Source organism: Parasteatoda tepidariorum, chromosome 6 (genome assembly GCF_982258835.1).
Source record: "Parasteatoda tepidariorum strain Cologne lab strain chromosome 6, Ptep-v5.0, whole genome shotgun sequence".
Lineage (NCBI taxonomy): Eukaryota > Metazoa > Arthropoda > Arachnida > Araneae > Theridiidae > Parasteatoda > Parasteatoda tepidariorum.
The window spans coordinates 24,917,809-24,940,148 of NC_141760.1; the positions used below are offsets into that span (position 1 = coordinate 24,917,809).

The 22,340-nt window shown below is 28.4% G+C and overlaps 1 protein-coding gene across 1 annotated transcript; it reads right to left on the reverse strand.

Moving 5' to 3' along the window:
- Positions 1-2,321: 2,321 nt before the first annotated feature.
- Positions 2,322-22,194, reverse strand: LOC107449830 (mitochondrial glutathione transporter SLC25A40). The gene is made up of 10 exons (XM_016065489.5): positions 21,862-22,194; positions 9,751-9,914; positions 8,983-9,050; positions 8,675-8,805; positions 7,222-7,296; positions 7,040-7,138; positions 6,869-6,966; positions 3,932-4,013; positions 2,887-2,961; positions 2,322-2,786 (listed from the first exon to the last, which is right to left on the reverse strand). Exons 1-10 carry the CDS (start codon positions 21,950-21,952, stop codon positions 2,647-2,649), a joined length of 1,023 nt encoding a protein of 340 aa, XP_015920975.2. The 5' UTR covers positions 21,953-22,194; the 3' UTR covers positions 2,322-2,646.
- Between the last annotated feature and the right edge of the window lie 146 nt (positions 22,195-22,340).

Genomic DNA, 22,340 nt, shown 5'->3' on the forward strand with positions numbered 1-22,340 from the left:
ATCTCAAACTTAAATGTCAAAGAATATATTAATATATATATATAGGTAGTATATTTTTTACATTTAAAATAAGTTTCCCAGATAATATAAATGAACAACATTATATGACTAAATATTTTTGGCTTTTCATTTATTGATAATTTATTTCACAAGTAATTTCGATCTCAATTCTAAATTTTTAGTTTGATGGAGTTGATCAATTTGTGTAATAAGCTATTTATATAACAACTTTTTATTTTGTACAAAATAAAGTTTCTAAAATTCCTTGAAATGTAGATTTTTATTTTTATAATTTTTAAGTTTATTTATATAGTTGAGTATACAGCAGTTATTTTTTTATATGTTAATTTTATGGCTGCTATTTCAATAATCTATAATTTTAGCAGAAATATGTGCATTAATATATATTTTTTGGTGCTAGAAATGCCTAACTCTTTACACCTATTTTATCAGAGAACATTTGCACTTTTTTTTTCATTTTAATGTGTCATCAAATCTTGTAAATGTGTATCTACATTTGTAAAAGAAATTCATACAACACATTTTAAAAGCAACACAGCTGTATATATATATACATATTTTTTTAAATTTACTGTATATTGTTGTATAGCTAATAAATTTATGAAGTCTCGTTAATGTTGCGTTGTGGTATCTGGAATTTTAGAAATTTACTCTGGAAAACTCAGGGAATTTTTTTTGATCTGGAGAGTGGACACCCTGTATTAGTTTTAATTGCTGGAAAAAGAGCTAAACATACTTAAATAATGCTACAGTAAATGAAATAATTTAGTATAGCTGAAATATCATGGTTAAATATTCCATAGATTACACTTTGAGTGGTCACCATTTTTTAAAAGACAAAATTCCCTGTGGAGTGGCAACCCTGATATGGTAGTTATCGATTAAAATATTGCATTTAATACACAATGGAGTAAAGAATTTATAGTAAAATAGTCATTCTATAACTACCATCTAATAATGCTAAGAATTATTTTTCCTATTAGATAATGTATGAATTCTTTTATTCTGGTACAAGTTGAGTTGTATCTTCAAGTTAACAGGGGTGATTGTGAGCGCAAGTCAAAATTCTGGAAAATTCATAGTTAAAAAAAAAGAAGAACAGTTTAATTGAAAAAAGTTTAAACAAGGTTTTTTTCTTCGCTTTTCTTAATATTTCTTAGTTCACTTAAAAATATTTAAAATTTTACACATACCTATACCATTTGCACATACCTGGAGAAGTAATTAAAATTTACAAATATGTCTTTCTTTCTTGAGTTTATGATTATAACAACTATTTACTCATAAAAAATGAAAATTAATCATGAATATGAGCTTATAAAGTATCTCTCTGGCTCTCCCTTACAAACAAATAAAATAAACTGTGTTTTTAAATTCCACCTTTGAAAATTTGATTTCCGGAAACTTCTGTGATCAATGATTTTTTGAAACGTCTGGACCTTCGATCTCCGGAAATTTCCAGATCACTGTTTGCGAAAATTCCAGATTTTTTCCGGAGCACAATCAGCCGTGAGTTAAGGGAGAAATTTATGACAAGAAAAACAGTTTTATACTGTAGATTATTTAGTGGTCATATCGTATCTAACTTACAATTATATTAATACTAGTTCTCTGATTTGGTACCGTAGAAAATTTGCACGTAAATATAATGATAAATGACTTGCAGAAAGAATCACCATTTAACACATTTGCATATTCTGCCATATTTTATAAGTACCTAAGTATTTTGTCTGTAGGCAAAATCACTACATACTTCTACCTTTCAATATATGGAGAAAACAGATTTTTTTTTTTTTGTATGCAGGAAAGCATTCAGCTTTATTCTATTTTACGAATTTATTAAGTAAGGCAAGTGTTGAAATGAATTTTTAATAAAACTCACATGTTACATTATATTTTATGAATAAAACTTAGAAGATAAATTATGATCAGATTTTCATACTGCAGTTACAACTGAATGGCATTTGTCCAGAATGAATTGCAGTTATAATTGAATATGTGTCACTTTGACTATTTAATTTCGTATAAAATATTTCATATATATATTTTTTTAATTCAAAAAGTTAATTTCGAACATAGGAAATGATATATAAGAATGAAAATAAAATAACGGCATTTAATTATAGTACTATAATAGATTATTTTATCTTTCCTTTAAGTATAGTAGTGCCCAAATGCAAACTTATTTACACCCTCAAAAGAATGAATGGTAAAAGATTGAAATAGTGTAATAATAAACATAAGAACCAAGCATTAGCCTTATATAATATTACTATTAAAAGAAATCAGACCAATAAAAATAATATAAAAATTTCTTTACTATATAAAGAGTCAGATCTTACATATTTACAATTCATAAAACAGAAATGACTATCGGAACACAAATTCAAAAATGGGCTTCATAAACTGCAAAGAATTTTAAAGATCTATGGTTTAAACTTTTTATAATCCATGTAACAGCAACTAGTTTATAGAATATAATGCAAGAGACAATATTCTGGCTGAATAAAATATGTCTCAGTCTGACATGAGAAAAATGCAAATTATTACCAATAGAATAAGTTTTATAATCAAGATATGTGATTATGGAAGCACTATTTGCAAAGGCATGATTCAAAATTGCACTTAATGTTTTTCCAGACAACTGAAAGACAGATTAGTTGATTTGGTAGCATTGTAGTTGTGAAAAAATTGTTTGCCATATTCATAACTGCTGATCATGATAGCACACCCAGGAGCAACTTTAGTTAGACGGGGAACAATACCTAGAACAAAACAATCAAGTCAAATGAAAGGCTTCAAAGAAAAAAATACAAAATGTGAAGTGAAATATTAAGGAGTTGAAACAATTCCAAAGATACTTACCAGCAAAGAGAGATTTATAGCCATTAGATTGGTACAAAGTCTTCATTAAATTATAAGTAGAAGTTGAATGAGATCCTAAAAATAAATAAGTTTTACCCATAAGTAAAAAGAAATCATAAAATTTCGTATGAATAATATATACTATAACAATTAAAATATTAATTGTTGAATTTGTGTTTCAAATTTTTTTTATTTTTATAAAAGTCTTTGAAAATAGATCACACATATATAATGTTGAGGATTAAAAAAAATAATGACATTCTCCAAACTAAGCTACTTAGGTTAAAAAGTTTGAACCTAGGGTTTAATTTTAAAGTTAAGTTCAAAACTTCTAAAAAAATATTAGCGAAGAATAAGGTTCATTACATAGAATAAATAGTTCTGGGTAGTACAATAAAATATAAAATTTTGAATTTCGAGGATCCACGTTTAAAACCAATTTTACTTTAAATTTTTATTCATCCTCTTAGATTTTCCTCACTGCCATTGAAAAAAACATCTGAAATTTGGACAAGAAAATAATGTACGTAGGAAGCATGTATCCATAAAATTTAATCAACGTTTTCATAAAAAAATATTGATGAATTGATGTAACACATTTATAAAAAAAATCCTGGGTATTTGAATCTTAATAGGAGATTTTTAAAACACATGATTATGAATCACAATGCATGATTTAAAATTGTACAATTATAATTTTGAACCATAATTTACATAAGTAGAAAAATGTATTTTTTGGGGGGAGAATTCAAAAAGCAGAACTTTTGCTTAAAAGGAACTGTTTGTCTTGTTCAACCCATCAAAAACTGGAAAAAACTAACCCATGTATATTAAAAGCTAGCTACCTTTAAAAGTTATCTCAAATCAATAATTTCAGTAGCACAAATTAAGGAGTTTTGTTTTCGAAAAAAATTACATTGAGAATTACTAACTCATATTTTTAAATAAGAACTCTTATTTACTTTACTCTAAAAATTGGCAAATTAAAAATAATATTACACAAGAACATGTAAATAAAAAAAATCACCAGGAGACATTAACTTACTGGAATGTGTACTAGCTTCTCCAAGTTCAATTTGACGATGCGTTTTGATCACATCAAATGGAACAGTCATTAAAGCGGCAATCTAAAAATAAATAAATAATAATGAAAACTAGAAAAACCATGGAATGAGGCGAAATTGTAAATTACAAACAGGTTGAGGCGGAAGTTTATGAAGGTAAGCCTTATGCCCCAAATGAAATATAATGGAAAATGTCTCAATCCATAGTTCTCACCAAATCAGAAAATTTCCAAAATTGATTTTATTGTTAAAACCACCAGGCAAAACACATTTGAAAGTGCCTTCTGATTTGATTATAGACTTACAGGTGAACAGTACTATAGGAAGCAACATTTGCATATTTAGTCCAGATCATAAAATTCATTAAGTAGTTTAATTTCCAACTCGAGATGCATTGTTGAGAAAGATTTGTTTTTACAAAATTTGCGAAAAGATTTAATTCTATTAAAGAATACTTAAGTACTTATTTATTGCTTTTTTATAGAGCTGAAATAATTATAAAATAGGTACAGTGGATCATAGTTCAAAATCCCATGCCCTCTTAGATATTTTGTTATTTTTGATGCACGTGTTATTGCCATTAGATTTATTCATCATTTTTAGATTACATACTTTTTTTTTCACTATCATTAACTTTAGGAAATTTGTTTCATGACTTGAATTTTTTTGCTTGGAAGTATGAGATTATGTCAGAAATAAAAAGTCAGTATTTTTGATGATTAATTGTTCGGGTCTTTAGTGATCTTAAAAACAGAAAAAACTAGATATCTGGAATGGTCTATTAATTTTTGACAATCCATCCTCTACTGTAATTTTATCACTTTAAAAAATTATTCTAATTAAAAAAAAAAATCCTTTAATGATTTTGGGAATGCAATTTTTAATAAATTAAATTCTTTAATCAGAGCAAATATTATAAGAAATGGACAGGATATAAGGAAAACGTAAGCTTGTCATTAAATGCTATGATTTCTAAAGAGAGAGAGAGAGGATCACATAAATAAATGAAACAATATCAGCCCAGGAAAATTTTGTGCAGTTAAGCTATTAGATAAAACATAAAAAAGAAATATCTTATGCAGAATTTAAGGCAGATTTTAAAATCTAAATTAGGGCGGGAGAAGTGTAACAAATGTGCACATAAACCACATGACTAAAAAATGCCAATTATGATCATTACTAATCATGCTAACAAAACTATACCAAGAATCATACTGATTTACAAATTCCCAAATTTTTACAGTTGCATTATTAGTCAATAAAAAATTGAAAACACAAACTATATTGAAAAATAATCGAAAAGACCGCATTTAAGAATATTAAATTGATTAATTTGAAATTTGCACTGGTATCTTTAAACATATTTTTGTTAAGTATAAATCTAGTAATGAATCTGTTAATAATTCTCGTTATGAATGAATTGTTAATAATTCTTTTTGTTAACAACCTTTAGTTTTTTTTTATTACTAAAAATACGATATCACATTCTTACATACGCTAACTGATAACTTCCAAAAGAAGGCAAGCTATTGTCTTCATTAACAATCGCAATAGAGGAAAGCTGGTTCCTCCTTCCCACTCCTTAATGTGGGTGGATCAACTAGTTAATATTTACAGGGGTAGCAGCAAAGTTTTTTAAAATTTTAGGGCAATTTTAGGAACTTTTTCAAAAAATTTTAGGTAAATTTTAGGGGTAATATATGATTTTGCTAGGATAAAAACAGATCACACGGTAGTTTATTACATAACAGAAGATTATTACAATTCATCCACACATATCATAAATAATTGCAAGCCATAAAATAAAGCTCTGAAATTTATTAAGTCAAGAATGAAATCTCTAAAGTGTAAAAATGAAATTTCAACTTTACATATTACCTATCAGAAATTAAGTGCATAATTCAGGAACAGGCAAAAGTGAGAATAAATCAAGAGAAAAAATAAATTAACACCAACTTGGATTTTTATTTAATTCTTACCTTCTTAATCAAAACTTTATTATTACCCTTTACCTTACTTTATTAAGAAAAACTATTGTGTGATATTATTAGATTTCAAATCAGCAATTTATATTAGAAGTTAGAGAAAAATAAATTAATCATGATCATTTTTCTAATATATTCTTGATATGATTTGTGAGATTCTTTTACTGCCCTCAATAGTGTTGTGGTGATCTTCAACACTCCTCCATAATTTCGAATGGTATCCTTGATTAGTCTAAGAGACATAATAGTATTCTCATGGTGACTCACATTAAGCATTGCTTTATTCATCAAAAAACCTCTCTCAGAATCAGAATTCCCATGTGGCAAAATTAAAAGTTTGAATTAAGTTAAATTCTTATATTTTAGATTATTGTTTTTTATTTATATTCAGTGGACAACTCTAATTTTTTTAGGAACACCAACAAAATTTTATCAGATTTTTAGTAATTTTAGGGTTTGCACATAGTTTTAGGAATTTTATGAATTTTAGGGGGAATGCGACCCCTGTATTTAGTTTAATTTTATGTTCAACCTTTTTGAAAAATAGATACAACACATAAACAGGACTATATTAAACACCAAACTAACACAATACTTTTGTTGCATGATATCCCTTAGCTTGCAATAGAACATGAATATAAATAAACCGTATTTTAAACAATCCAGCATTATTTTAGATATTAATAAACAAAAAGAGTCAAATTTACAAAAATTGCTCTTTGAACACATTTTTATTTTAAAAAACTTATTAGTAGTAGCATAAAATTATATTGCTATTAATAATAACAGGAACATTTAAAATGTAATTAATAAAAGTCATGGAAATGCTAAATTAACTAAAAATTCAAACAAACAAACAAACAAAAAAAAAATCCACAAAATAATTTAACAATGCAGTAGAAAAACAAATAAAATCTTTTTAAATGAACTTACACTTCCTGAAATTGCACCAGCTGTAAAACTAAACCAAAATGTGGGGTCTCGTTGGTTGAAATGTTCTTTTAAGAGTTCATAGTGAAACCAATATATACCTAAAAAAAGAACTTCTTAGTTCAACAAAAATACTTCTTGACTCCAGGAAGAAAAGAAAGTGAGAACACTTACAAGAAAATGGAACATCTCTCAATACTGTTGGTCCGAGACCTTGCCACATGGAACGGAGCCCTTGATTAGAAATTTGATTCCTGATAGCTACACTAATTTCTAGATAAGAAAAATAACACAATCAACCAAAGCCATTAACATTGAAAAAAGAAGTATATTTTACATTTATTTTGGCACATTACCATTATAACTAATTTTCTGTGACTGCATCTTAGTTCTAACCAACTCTATAGGACTGACTAAAGTTGCCGCAAAAACTAGAAAAAAATGAGACACATAAAATGAGGTAATGAAATATAAACAAACATAAAAAATTGATTGCCTTTAATAAATAAATCTAGGACCTAGATTTTAACATGTCCTTAACCAACCACACGATAATTTTTGACCATTAAAATTTTGTAATTTAACAATTCACACCTTAATATATTTAATTACAATAATAATAAGTAAAATACAAGTATGATATAGATAAATAGTAGGCTAGGCAGTTAAAGAAATACATTTAAACTATACACATAACCTTTTGATGCAAATGAGGCACCGATGTCTCTTTTATTATTATTTTTTTACTGAAGCTCTAACTACAAGCAAAAAGATTTCTGATATTTTTTAATTATAAAATGCAGTCTAATAGTTACTAAAAAAATTTGTTGGATTACTGGAAATATATTTGTACTGAAATACAAAACCTAAAAAAAAAAAAAGAAGTTTGAGTAAAAAATTTACCAATAATTGATTCTGTAGATTAAAGAAATTTCAATGATGAATAATTAACTGTTTCTCTTAGATCTAAATAACTGCGAATTTAATTCTACCTTTAGTGCAGAAAAAAAATACGAGTGTTTTATGTAGTATTCATGAATTATTGAAATACAAAAATATAATATTTTTTACTCATTTTGACCTAAATTAATACAAAATAAGGAAAAAAGCACGAAAAATATGTTCAATAAAATTCTGTGTCAAAGGGTTAAACCACCAATGCCAAAGATAATGAAATTAGTCAAAACTAAGTTAATAAAACTTTTTGGAGTCAATATGTCAAGGAATAAATTTTATAAAACACACAAAGACAATCATTATTAACAAAAAAAAAAAAAGTTCAGTTATCCACTCAATAATCATATCAATACTACTTTGAAACATCTTTCAAGGGCACTTAATTTGCACAAAAACTTTTGAATATTCTATTTTTAGTGAAACCAGTTATATGAAAAATAAATTAAAACAAACAACCAATGTTATAAGGAATGGGCTATGATGAAAGAAAAATTTAAAAAAAATCATCTAATTCTAAATTTTAAAAATAAACTAATATTTCGAACTAAAATCAGTTTAAAATATACTAAAATTTCGATTAATAGTAGTGATTCTTTAGGTGCCTGGGGATATTTGACTCCTGAGTGTTTCATAAACAAGTCAAACAACTTTCTATTAGACAATAGGAAAAAAAAAGTATAAAATCTGAAAAACACAGGCACCAAACACTCAATAAATGAAAAGCAGTTAAAAACAAAGCTTTAGGAAAAGTAATAAATTTTAAAGCACTACTTGGGCTTTGCTTACACCCAGGAAAATCAGCACACCTTAATAATGCATAAAACAGAATTAAAGAGGAGAAAGAAACATTACCTCTGGCAAATCCACCAGCAACAGCTGGTAACCACAAAGGCTGTTTAGACCATTGACATTGAGCCTTCATAGAGTAAAGAATTTGATCATACATTGTATAATAAGCAACAGTACCAGGCACAGCCATTACACTATAAAAGAAAAACATCAATCAATGAATTATTGGGAAAAATGCATCAATTGCAGTTAAAAATGAAATTAGAAGAAAATGTTTATATAAATGCATCATAGAGTACAAACAGACAATGAAGGAAACAGACACTGAAGAAAATTATACAATATATGCTATTATAAAAATCATTACTTACAGTGTTGGTGGGAGTCCACTCCATAAGGATCTTACGCCCTCAGTTCTAGTTATTTTAGCAAAGGCATCCTGTGAACATTAATTGACATGTGATATTAATTTGAAAGAATATTAATTTCAAAGTCACATTTTCTAAAGAAAATTTCAATTAGACACAAGCACAATTTTAGAAATGCATATCTATTTTCATAAAAAAAAATATCCATGATAATAAATAATTAAAAAAAAAAAAAAAAAAAAAAAAAAAAAAACTATCTGGAGCATATTAAACTAGCAGAAAAATAATGCATAATGTGATATTTGAAATAAATAGACAAATGAGAAAAAAAAAAAAAAACCCTAGAGAATGATTATGACATTAAACTAAAATAGTTTAAAAAAATTACTTTATATGTAACTTTAAATGCATTTATTTAATACCATACCATAAAAAAACAAGACTAAATTAAAAAAGAAAAGAAAAAAGCGTAAATAAACAGCACATTGCGTTTTCTTAATAATTATAAGAGTTTTTTTTTTCTTTCTAAGAATTAGTTTGCATGAATTATACCACAACAAAGCAGTTAATAACAAAGATTCACTATCACTTTATGAAAATGTAGATTTGCCACTATTAAAAAAAATTTTTTTTTCAAAGGAAATAAAAATCACACAGAGAAGCTGCTACAAGGTGTTAATATAATTTTATATAACTCTTGATGATTTTTGTTCAAAAAAGGATGTGCATTTCCAATGTAATTAGATAACAAAGAAAGCAAAAACTACACACCAAAGTTCCAGTTAGTTGACCAGATCGTTGCCAATATGATGATGGGCCAACAGCATGAACACCACAGCAGAATTCTTCTACAAAGCCATTGCAATACAGGAAACATCTCTTGCTTGTTTTTTGTTGAGCTTGAAGACGAGTTTTTACAACATCCAAAGGAGTAACTGTCAAATGAAAACAAAATATATTCAATTTGATAGAAACACATTAAAATTTTTTTTTTTTTGCATAAAGGCCTTCAGACAGACTGGAAGAAGGAATTGTCAGAATTAATTTTTTAAATATATAACTGAGAAAAAGTTGACGATAAAAATCGCATGTATTTACGTCGAATTCACGTGAAAGGGACACCAGGAAAAATCATCAATGTCTTAAAATACTATTTTTATATAATTCATCAAAACTATTATTTCTTATGAAAGAGCTTACTCCCTCAAAATTTCATGTAGCTTAAAGCCAGATTTTATAGTAGTATAATATAGATCAGGGGTTTCTAACTTACATAAGGCCGGGGGCCACAATTAAAAACACAAATCAAATGGTCGGCCGCAACTTTATCAAAATTTTTTGTAGGACTCTTTTTTTTGTTTGAAGAAACATTAAATATTACTGTCAGAGTTTTACCAAGTTGTACAAAACAAAAGTATTGAATTACAAATTAAAATAAGAAGTAGATTTTTAAAAATATTTAATTGTTATTAATAATAATTTTAAAGACATGAATAAATAATAAAAATTCGGGCTACAATAACTTTAATGTGCACCTATGTATTAAACAATTAATGTGCAACAGATATCTAATTGTTAAGGTATTAAAACTTACATAAAAGCACACAAAATATTCAATGAGAAAATTGAGGTTTGTCTGCTGCAACCACCAGAGAATCGATATTTACATTTAAAATTTACAAATGTGTGTGTAAATATTTTCGTCCAAAATGAGTGGTTTCAAAAAGTTAAATAGAATTTCTTCGAGAAAATTTTTGATATGCACATGCTAAATTATATTCACCAAAAAAAAAAAAAAAAAAAAAAAAAAAAAAGAGCAAAATACATGATTATTTTTCTATTATTTTCTTGGGTGCAAAACCTGAAAAAGAAATTTCTTTGCACCATTGGAATGTTAAGTTTCACAGAAACGAAGAAATTAGGCTTTTATTAACGAGAAAAGTATTTTTAACCCATATCGAAATTTTACGAAAATTGTCTGCAAAAAAATGACAACTAATATATTTTAGTTCGCGGGCCACAAAAAAAGGCTTCGCGGGCCGGATGCGGCCCCCGGGTCGCCAGTTGGAAACCCCTGATATAGATGATTATGCCATGATTAGAAAGTTCCAATCTTTTACAAAAAATGTTTTAAATATTTTTTTTAACATTTTTCAATATTGAAGCTTTTAAAAAAGTTGTAAAACTTATGAAAAAGTATTAAAAAAGATAACCAGTATAGGGAAATTTTTTTTTCTCTCTAGTAATTAAGCAGTTTATTTAAAATTTTTTAAAAATTTATTTTATAATTAAATTTTTTTTATTTTATTTATTATATTAATTGTAAAAATAAGTGACTGTTTTCCTTTTTGTTTACGCTGTTATGAAATATTCAGGCTAAAATATTGTTTTAAAATTTTGCACTTTCTAATTTGTTAATGGAGTACAATATTTCCATTATATGCAATAACAGTAAATAGACATTCGTAGAAAACTAGGATACCTTTCGATTTAAGTATTTAAAAGTTCGAGGTAATCGAACTTTTATCACACATAACACTTAGAAAATAAATAAACAATAATCTGGCATGATCTAAAGATTAGATGATCTGATCAATATCTCGCAACGTTCAGAAAATCCAAAAGATTATAGGAATGTTTGAAGAGGGGAATACTTTATGCGTACAACTAAAAATAAAATCTTCTTTTCTTTTTGTAAGATGGAGATTCCTTATACGAGGTGAGAAAATTGGATCGCGGTAATGTTACTTCAATGTTTATGCATAAGGATAAAAAAAAATTTTTTTTTCTTCCTCACAAGAACATTTTCTTGAATTTCGAAAGTCAGTAAACTTCTCCACCAAGCCTTGCTCTTCAAACAATTTTTGACAGCAATAGCTTAAAATTTCTTAACTTCGAAAGGAGATAAAATTGAGCTAGATAAAACAAACAACAATCCTTAGGCACCTGCATAATAATCTTAGACACGCGAAACAAGCAAGTTAAAAAGTGATAACTCAAATTCGAAATTCTCATGTCCTAATAACGTAGTTATATCAATATCGGGATTTAAAGAGCCACGTGGAGAGAGAGAAAAAAATCCGTTTTTATTATTTTTACTTTCCAATATACCGTGATGCATTTCCGGGAGGAGATTGCATACTTAAAAATTCTCAGATACGAGAATTTCGCACACCTAAAAACACATTTAAAGAGCGCACGAAACTATCATGACAACAACTTTTTAAATGCGAGAAAAGAAAACAAATGTGGGGGTTAAAAAAAAAACTTTGCCGCGCAACGATATTGCCCTTGGTAATGGTATGAAAATATAGCAATTACGACAAAAGCATAATAATATGGTTTTTTTAAAGGTATATAAAAACAAATAATATAAAAATTTTCATCTGCGATTTAATTAAAAAAAAAATCTAAACAAATATTGTTACACTTTTCACCCTCCAAGAGTTGCATCATTCATGCACGATCCCACACAGTACATGTTTCGAGGATAAGTTATAAATTATTTACTAGAAACACCCAAATTAACCCAGTTTTGCGAAAATAATAAACACAACTGTTTATTAATTTCACTGTTAAAACGAAAACAATATGAACAGCTGAGGATTATTGCGATATTGAATAATAAGTGACGCGCATATGAGCCTCCGAAACGCTCTAACACACAAAACAAATCTTAGATATGACGTCAAATAAAAGATACACAAAATGCGGAAGCGATCCCTATCATTTCAAGAGCAGATGAAGAAAGTATCTTGTTGAATTCTGATTTCATGTTTTATCACTTTGGCAACAATGTTGACGTAACACGAAAATTAAATAGGGACGTAGATAAGGTTTTAGAAGACATATGAAGGACGCAAAGATTTGTGTTCGAGCTTAATTTTAATTGAATTAATCTTCAAATGAATGTTAAACAAAACGCAAATGCACTTGCCGAATATAAAAATTTGTTAAAATTATAGGCAAGAAAAAGAAACATGTTAAAATCAGCTAATGAAAAGAAAATTGATAGTGACAAATTTCATTAAGAAAAAATAGCTTTAAATAAAGAAATACATCTTTCAGCTCAAACCAACTTAGAGCCCGAACTATTTTAAAAAGCGATCAGAAAAGTTCTTGAATCGTTTTCTCATTTTAAATTAAATAAAACAAGGTACTGTTACAATATCATTTAATAATCAGATAAGCATATATATGCATGAGCGCCGTTCGAGGAAAATCCGGCATCATCACGGAAATTTTTTTATATTACTCTATGTATATTAATATAAAAAAAAAAAAAACCGAAGTTTGACTTTTAAACATCGAAAATTTAATGGGCAGCGGTTAAATATTAATTAAATGTTTCCGAGTGACTTAAATATTTAATATGCTAATATCAATATAAAAAAATTAAAAAACTTCTTCGAACAAATTCTGTTAAAATTAGATCGGCGAAATAAAATCAGTTGGAAGAGTGGATCAATTGCTCGAAGAAAGTTTTTCATCTTATCTTTAGTCTTTAAAAAAGAACATGCCATCAATAAAGCATGCATTTTTTTTTTTTTTTTTTTTTTTACAAATTATCTAAAATAGTATAGCGTGCAAAAATTATGAGTTCACAACAATATTAAAAAAAAAGGGTTTAGACTATTTTATTTTAATATTAGGGACAAAAATTTACATACACAGCGAATATTTATCACACTTATTGGAATGATACTTATCACAAAAAGATAATTTAATGACAGCAAACTTAATGCTGAGGTTCGTGCCCTCTTTTAAGAAAAAAAGTGCCTCCCCACCCTGGAAACTTTTTTGTAGAAAAAAATAGAATTTTACAAAAAATAACTGACAACTATTTACAATTTTAATATTAAGAATAAAAATTAATAAATTAAATATTAAGAAAATTAATAAAGAGAGAGTTATAATAGAATGAATAACCTCTAGATATATTATTTACATATGAAATTCGAGTTGAGCAAAAAGAATATGTAACACAAAACGAAACTTTTCAAACAAAGAAAAATCGTTTAAAGAGCACTAAAAAGGTTTCTCTAACAGAAAATCGACTCGCACTAATCGTATTACCTTTCGGCAAAGTGCCAGGAAAAATGAAAAACAGTTTCGGTTTCACTCTTTGACTTCACACGTATAATCGAGAATTTTTAAATGCAAACAAAGGTAGACCTTGAATAATACCGGATGGAACTGGAATTAACCAGATTCTATAAAGAAAATTGATCGTACTACACAGATTACGCATTAAAATGATACAAATAATATAAATGCTTAAAGAAAAAGATCCCCATAATGTGAGGACGGAAATTCAATAACGATACACCTGCCGAGCACAATTTTATCCATTGAAATTAACAGAGTATGTGTGATACACTACGTTAAACGTGTAATATGATAAAATTTTCCAATGGAAGTGGGAATTAGAAACGCAATAAAGCAGGTGGCTCTTAGTTAGTAAATCAAGAACAAAAAAATTACATCCGACGATGCAAATTTGACAGACTTTTTATATCATGCTAATTATGTCAAATGACAAAACCTAAATTGTTTTTAAATTTCAAGAACTTTTTATTTACTTACAAGAACTATTTAATCTACTTTGAAATTTAACGCTTAAAATTTAAACCAGAAAGAATTAAGTGAAATAGTTCTTTTTAATATTAATAATACTGAAAAAATTATAAAGAAGTTTAAATCTTTTCTATAAGTACACATTTCTTCTCAAATTGTTCGTTAAAACAATCCCTTCTATTTCTTGTAAGTTTAAGGTCTTATTAGTATTAAAATAGGAGTGCACAATTTTTTTGAGTGAAGGGCCATTTGCACAACAGGTTTACACTGGAAGTGCCACAAACGTATTTAAATATGCTAACGGCAAATATGAAATTTTTCATAAACGTTCTAACACTGAATTAAAAAAGAAAACCTTTCTATTTTCTTTTTTTTTTTTTTTAAAAAAAAAAGATATCTTTATTAAAAACAGATTTTTCAAAATAAATATAAACATTGGGGAAAAATAATGAATTTTTCCTCCATCACATATTAGAAAAATTCATTTTAAGATAAATTCTGATATTAAAAACTCCAATGCGCAAATATCAAAATTAAAAAATATAATGAGTAAATTAGTTAAATAATAATAATTTAAATGAGAGAAAATGTTTATCATTTAAAATGATTTAAATTAAAGCAAAGCCATCATAAATCAAAAGGACTGGAAGTCCAAAATATAAAAATAAGGACTAAAATGCCTCTAAATTTAAGGATACTAACGCAAATGAGAGCGATTATAGTTTTAGTAGCACCTGCACTTGAACAAAAGAAAAAAAAAAGAAAAAAAAAAAAAAGGGGGGGGGGGTACAGAGTCTAAAGACAGAAATTTTTTTAGTAGTAGTAGTAAAAATACGGAGATTCTCCTATTAAAAATATGATTTAGTGATAGAAGTTTTTCGTATTTACAACAAAGCTCCCATATGGTACGTCACCATCAAATCAAGGTCGATTGCTGCCAAAAATGGAAGTAAATTAATAACATACTCCACGTACTATAAAGATTTAGGCATTCGTGGTGTTACATACTTAGCTGCACGGCATATAACGAAATTTCTAAACTTGAAATTTCTTTACACCGTTTTCAGTACTATTATATTTATTTTTCCTAACCTCTGTAAAAATTTCAGGAAATTTATGGATTTTTCAATAATTAAGGCCTTTTTCTTTCCTTATTTTAAAAAAGGAAATTAAAAACAACTTAAGAGCCCTAAAAATAAGATTCAATATCCAATTAGAAATATACTTCAACTCTAAATTATTTATATTTAGCAAACTTTTAGAGGTTCCATGCATGCTAAATAGCAAATGTTTTCTTTTTAATAAAAAAATTTAAGTAACAAAAAAATTAGAAACAAAGTTAAAAACAGTGAGCAATTAAAAATTCACATCTTTCCCCCCTTCTCAAATTTCGAGATTTGCAATAATACTGCATTAATTCATTAATGTATAAGGATATTAAACAATGCCTGGAAATGAATAGTGCTGAATTAAACACTGAAAAATAATTTGGAATTACGATGAAATTATTTACATGCACGATAAGAAACTGGTGTTCACAGCTTGATTATGTGGATTTTCAAAATAACGGAAAGCAGCAAAAAATTGGTACAGTAGAGCGCCGATTATCCGAACTGCTCGGGACCGAACGTGGTTCGGATAATGAAAAGTTCGGATAGTTGGAAAGTTGTTTAAAATCTAGTTTAAATGATTATTATTTATGCTCTAACTTCCCTTCACACTTTTTCCAGGTTTAGGACTAGCAGTACTATCTAAAATAACTCTGAAGTTTTTTCTCTCAATTTTTAAAAATTTTTTTTCTACACTTTTTTTTTCATTTTGAATTTTTTTAAATCATATTTCAGCTCTTTATAATTTTTTTTTTGTCAATTACTGATTTTACCACTGCAAAACAACTACTATTTTCCATTGCAAAAGAAATCCAGCCATTTGTTTCAAAGAAGATCCTTTTTTTTTTGAGCATCCACATCCCTTATTCTTTTTAAATAAATCAACTGAACTGGATCAGCATCCTTTTGACTTTCTAGCCAATTCATTGCAATATCTAATGAATTGCATGCTTCTATATGAGAATGTCCACTATCTTGAACTTGATCACCCGCTTCTTCCTCTTCGTCAGCGGAGTTCCGATTTTCATTCAAATTTTCAGCATTTAAAATTTGAAATCCTGGGTCAAAATTTGAAATTTTCAGTGCTTCGACACCTGTTTTCTATTTCTTCTGCTACATAACCTGGCATCTTTTCATTCGAAAGATCTACTGGTTCAGAAATTTGGAAAAATTGTTGATAAGTTAAAAAGTATTCTAAAAAAAATTAATAAATAAAAATAAACAAATTCAGACATAATTCGGATAATTGGACGTTCGGATAATCGGCGCTCTACTGTATATGAAATTTTATCTACTTTTTTCTGCAAGTAAAAAATTTGTTAATAAAATAAACCTAAAATTTATAGCTCAAAAATGCAGAATATATAATTTTTTCTATTAAAAAATATCAGACCAAAAAAATAAATAAATGGATCTTATATTAGGAGTTGTTAAATGTAATGGCAAATAAGAACTTGCCAACAACATTTTCTAACAATTAGTTTTAATCATTTATATAATTTCATATACATTTATACGATTATTTTAATATTATAACCTCCGAAAACTCTAACATCTCCAAGGTTTGTGAAGTCTGGATTTTAGAAATTTAAGCAAACTTAAGTTAATAGAGAAGTGAAAAGAAAAAGGCACTATTTTACTACATACCCGCAGTGAAATAGCAACTTTTTCTGTAGTTATTATGACACGTCTCTACATCTGCACAAATTTTGAACCACACATCCAAGTAATCATTAATTGACATGCTTAGTTTCATCATAAATTTGCGTCGTTTATCTTAAAGTAATTGTTATGGATCTCCATTTTTTTTTTTTTTTTTTAAAATCCCAATATTCATTATACATAAAGTACATACTTGTACTGTATATTGTACAAGTACATGTGAATTTTAAACAATGAATTTATAGGAATTTCTGAGGAACAATATTTATGATTTCACCTTACATTCCTCGTTTCAGTTTTCCAACAGTAATTGCTGTGGACCTCTCAAAATCTTGGTGCTTTAAAAGTACAATAGCATTACAACAATCAAATTGAGTTGTCATATATTTTATTTTATTGTAAGTTGGTTACTTATTCAGCAGTTATTGTTATGGACTTTCAGATCTGTAAAATCAATTTCATAATGCGATGTTATTAAGAAACTTAAATTACTGCATCTTACTTCTAATATAAAATTAATTTAAATAATCCTTCCTGTTGCGAGCCAAAAAAAGATGGTATCCCAATCTGAGGTTACAGTGTACTATTAAACTATACATGAAAATATTAAAAATGTGACATATACTAAATTTAGATATGTATCGAAACCGAAAATCAAAATTTAACTTTTAAAATACAGTGGAAAGTCCCATATCCGAAACCATCAGGACTTTGACAAGTCAAGAAAATAGGTCTTTAAGGTAAACAAACATCAAAATATTCTTATTCAATAAAAAATAGACCTTAATGAACAACACACTCAATCAACAGTGAATAAACCTGCATGGAGAGTGCTATTTTTGCAGCTTTTGTTGGATTCTCACATGGTTTTTAAAATCCCTATACTTAAACTTGTGTCATTAAAACATACTACAAATTCCGAAACACGCATTTCAGGTAGTAATCATTTTCCGATCAACTTAATTAGCGACAATACCACAGTGAATCCACATGGAATTGCTGATCGTTCATTTAGAAATTATAACGATCTATGAATTCTGAATTGAGCTTTTGAATAATCACTGAATGACCAGTTTCAGGCGTGACTACATCCACCCAAATCTCCAATTTTTGTGAAATTTTTGCACTGAGTGCAGGGTTCCTGGCGGTTATAAACTTTTCACGTAAGACGTGAGAAAACACAACACGATTTTTCAGTGATGTAGAAAAATGATGGATTTTGTTTCTGTAATATTAAATTTTTTAAAAACATAGAGATTCGATTAAAAAAAAAAGAAAAAAAGGAGGGTAATAATCACAAAAAAATCGGCAATTAGCGGAAACTCTCATTAATAAAACTCTCCTCCAGAGTTCCCACTCTATAATGAGATTGAAATTCAAGGACTTTCCAGGACTTTTCAAGGACCTCAACAAAATTTTCAAGGACCTTAATCTAAGACCAATTTTAAAAATTATTCTTTTCTATTTTACTAGAAGCAACAATGCTTGTTGTGGCAATAATTAATTTCAAATATAATACCTAAATGCTTTGCCTATATAGAGAGAAGAGAGTATATGTATTATGGACTAAAATTTATATTTTTTTAAAAACAACCCTACTGGTTTTACATATTAATTCACGAAATCATTTTCAGCACAATGTATAACTAATGGTAATGAGGTGTTAATGCTGAAATCCTTTAATCCTGTGTATTTCCATGTGAAGGCTGCATGAAAGGCAGAGCTAAATCTTAGGTATTCCATATTCCATGACTATTCCATAACCCCCTCCTCTCCTCTATTAAACATCGTTTCTGAAATTATTTATCCATAATTTACACAACCTTATCTAAATGTTATGCAGCAAGAATTCTTTCTGAAGATAAAAATTAGAAGGAACATATCCCATTTTCACCATGTTTAAAAGCATTATTCGTTGTATGTAATCGATAACAGCCAATGAATATGACCTGGTGGGAATATTTCTCTTTTAATTCACACTGAAGCTTCTAATAGAATTTCCAATTGACATAGGGTCCATCCATGGATAATTGAAGTATTTTAGAGAGCTTTTAACCATCATCCATGCATTTGTAAAAAGAGGACAAAATATTTTCTGCAGTTCCATGACCCATAAATTGGGAGGTAAGATACTTAGTGCAAACTTTATCAATTCCTTACCATAATGTCCATCTGCTTAGATTGTAGAGACTGATTTAACGTCTCATCAAAGAGTACAGTGCAGCAATCAACATTCTTCAGCTCATTTATAAGAATCCCTTTGAAGTATAGTGCCAATCCAAAGGAGCCCAAAGAGGCTCACTTTGTGGCACTACAAAAAATTGTCTCGCTATACAGCTATCAGCAAACATTTTGGAGAACAATTTACTAATCCCTTCACAGGAGTTACATGAATAATTACTAGTGATGCACTTCAGACTCCAGAGAATTTCAGCATCAAGCACATTCCTTTTGACCAGATTAGAAGACAATGTTACCTCGGCCACTAAAGTTTCTGTTTCACTTGGGGCACACGATGTTGAAGGAGTATTTACACCAGATGAATTAGATGTTGATGTCTTTGGAAAAAGAGAACTCAGGGCATGAGACTGCTTTTTTGTTTTACCTTTCTTTCATGTGTGATATCAGAGCAGATTCTTACATTTTTGCGATATCGATCTCCTTCATGCATAATCGGCACTTGGCTCTGAACTTCTTTTCGGGCATCGATAAAATCCATTCTTTATAAGCTTGATTATCCATCCATTAGGGATTAAAATAGCACTTCCCAGGCATAACTAGTCTAAACTACATAACACAAATACGAAGCCGTGCCTTTGCGAATACGCTTTACAATAAAGTTTTGAAATGACGCAAACGTAAGGACAAGTGCGGATGGTAAAACGGCAAATTTATTGAAAACTAGAAGGTACATATTGCTACGAAATTCGAGAGTATTCCAGTTTTGATAAGAAAAAAGAAGTTCTAAGCATATGCGACAGAAGATGAAGTGGAGTCTCTCCCCAAATGCATTGATTGTCTGCTGTGCTCCGCGCGCTTGGCAGACACCAAGACGCTAGGCCCGGTTAGAAACGGTGGCGTTAAAAACCATGTGAGAGAGCTCGGGAACAAAACAGAAAGAACGAGAAAGATCAGCGGGTGTTTTATAAAAAGGGCCGCCGGCAGTATTGGACAAATTCAAGGACCTATCAAGTTTTTCAAGGACCTAAGACGTTTTTCAAGCACTTTCAAGGACCTAAATTTAGCAAAAAAAATTCAAGGACTTTCAAGGACTCTCAAGGACCGTGGGAACCCTGTCCTCATTATTTAGTCCTAAAAAGACATTATACTTTATCAATAATCACTATTCATTTTCCGTCAATTTTTTATAACCTTTTTTTAAAAATTCAATGTTGAAGTGAGGCGGCGCATGGCAACACCTGAACAAACCAAGAAAAACATAATTATTTCTTCTTTTTTTAAAAATTGGAAATTTTGAATTACGCATTGATAAACATGGTCAAAATGTGCAGATTCCATCGTAAATCAGCAGGATTTTTTAATCGTATTCTCAGTGGTTCATGCTTTAACTTTCCCCATAATTTTATGAAACCTTAATAAAATGAGGAATCTTAAGATTTGAACGAGTTTTAATACTGCAAATTTAATTTTATCATGCAAATCTATTACACAGTTGAATGATAAAAGACAGTTAATGTCTAAAACACTGAAGTCAACATGACTAAAGACTTGATGCGGCCCTTACTTAGACAACCCTGCTGCACAAGCGGGCCCACTCAAAAATGTTGTACATGCTTACCCGCAAATAACTTTGTTATATAAATTTTATATGATTAAAATAAAATGAATATACAATGTCACTGAAGATTTGTGTTTTCAATATAACATTAAAATAAAAATTTTACACTTCATAAACTTGCTAACCAAGAGTAAACCTCTCTCTAAAGTATTATTTGAAGCTATTTACTTTGCAATTGAATTTGTTGACTTCTATTTGAAATTATACTAAGAGGCAGAAATGTACCCTGTCACAACTATCTTCACTTAGTTTGGAGATATTTCCCTATCATGATTCCACCAATTATAATCATAAAGGCACCAAATGAATTTTTAATTTGGAAACTTCGGTCCCTTCCCTGATATTTTTCTTTAGCTTTTCGCAGGGTGCTGCCGGAAAATTACAAAGACTCTGCAATTTATGCAGCAGAACATGATACGAACCCCTCTTCAATTTCAAGAGCATGGAAAGTATCTCAAATAGTAAAATTATATCAACACTGCACTTTTAGCCCCACCATTACTTTGTTCACTTTCTAGAAATTAGTGGTCAGAAAATAAATACCACTTGTGCGTGTTAATCAATTACAAAGCATTTTCTAAGTAATATTTACACGTGCAATCAATTTGTTAACAATATCAAATGTCAATAAAATTAGTGATCACATGCTCAATCATTATTACTCTTTGTTACTATATCAATGATTCCAATCATAAAAACTTAAAATAATACTCATTAAAGCTATGAATAACTTACCAAATACTGAAGTTAGTAATGCACCGGAGCATGATGAGATCATTTGTTGAAGAGGAGTAATATTAGTTTGGAGAAGATTTGAGTTTGCCATCGTGTGGAAAAATTTTACTTTAACGTTTATTTAACAAATAATTTAATAAATTTAGAGTCATTCCTAATGATAATTACTACTTTTTACAATAAGTAATAAAGGTGGTCGGAAGGATATATAAAACATCATGCTAAAAAAAGGTATAAACATCTCACACATCCTTCATGTAGCTTTTGCAGGTAATACATGAGTTTTATGTAACTTCATTTCACTTCTATTTATAGCCTTTTTGTTTTGGTTGCAACCGATTTGTGTTGCCAAAACTAATAGTACTAGGCATTGAAAATGTTAAAACAATTATTTTGAATTTTTCTTGAAATAAAGTTTTTATCTAAGTTAAAAACACATGAAATCTCTAAAAAATTTAAGATATTAAGAAACTCTTCCA

What these genes read in the sequence shown, in the direction of transcription:
- LOC107449830 (XM_016065489.5), bottom strand. Translation starts at nt 21,952, where the DNA reads ATGGCAAACTCAAATCTTCTCCAAACTAATATTACTCCTCTTCAACAA. An exon ending in GTCAACTAACTGGAACTTTG is followed by an intron (nt 9,051 to 9,750) that starts GTGTGTAGTTTT and finishes TAATGTTCACAG; the next exon opens with GATGCCTTTGCTAAAATAAC. An exon ending in GAGAGATGTTCCATTTTCTT is followed by an intron (nt 6,967 to 7,039) that starts GTAAGTGTTCTC and finishes TTCTTTTTTTAG; the next exon opens with GTATATATTGGTTTCACTAT.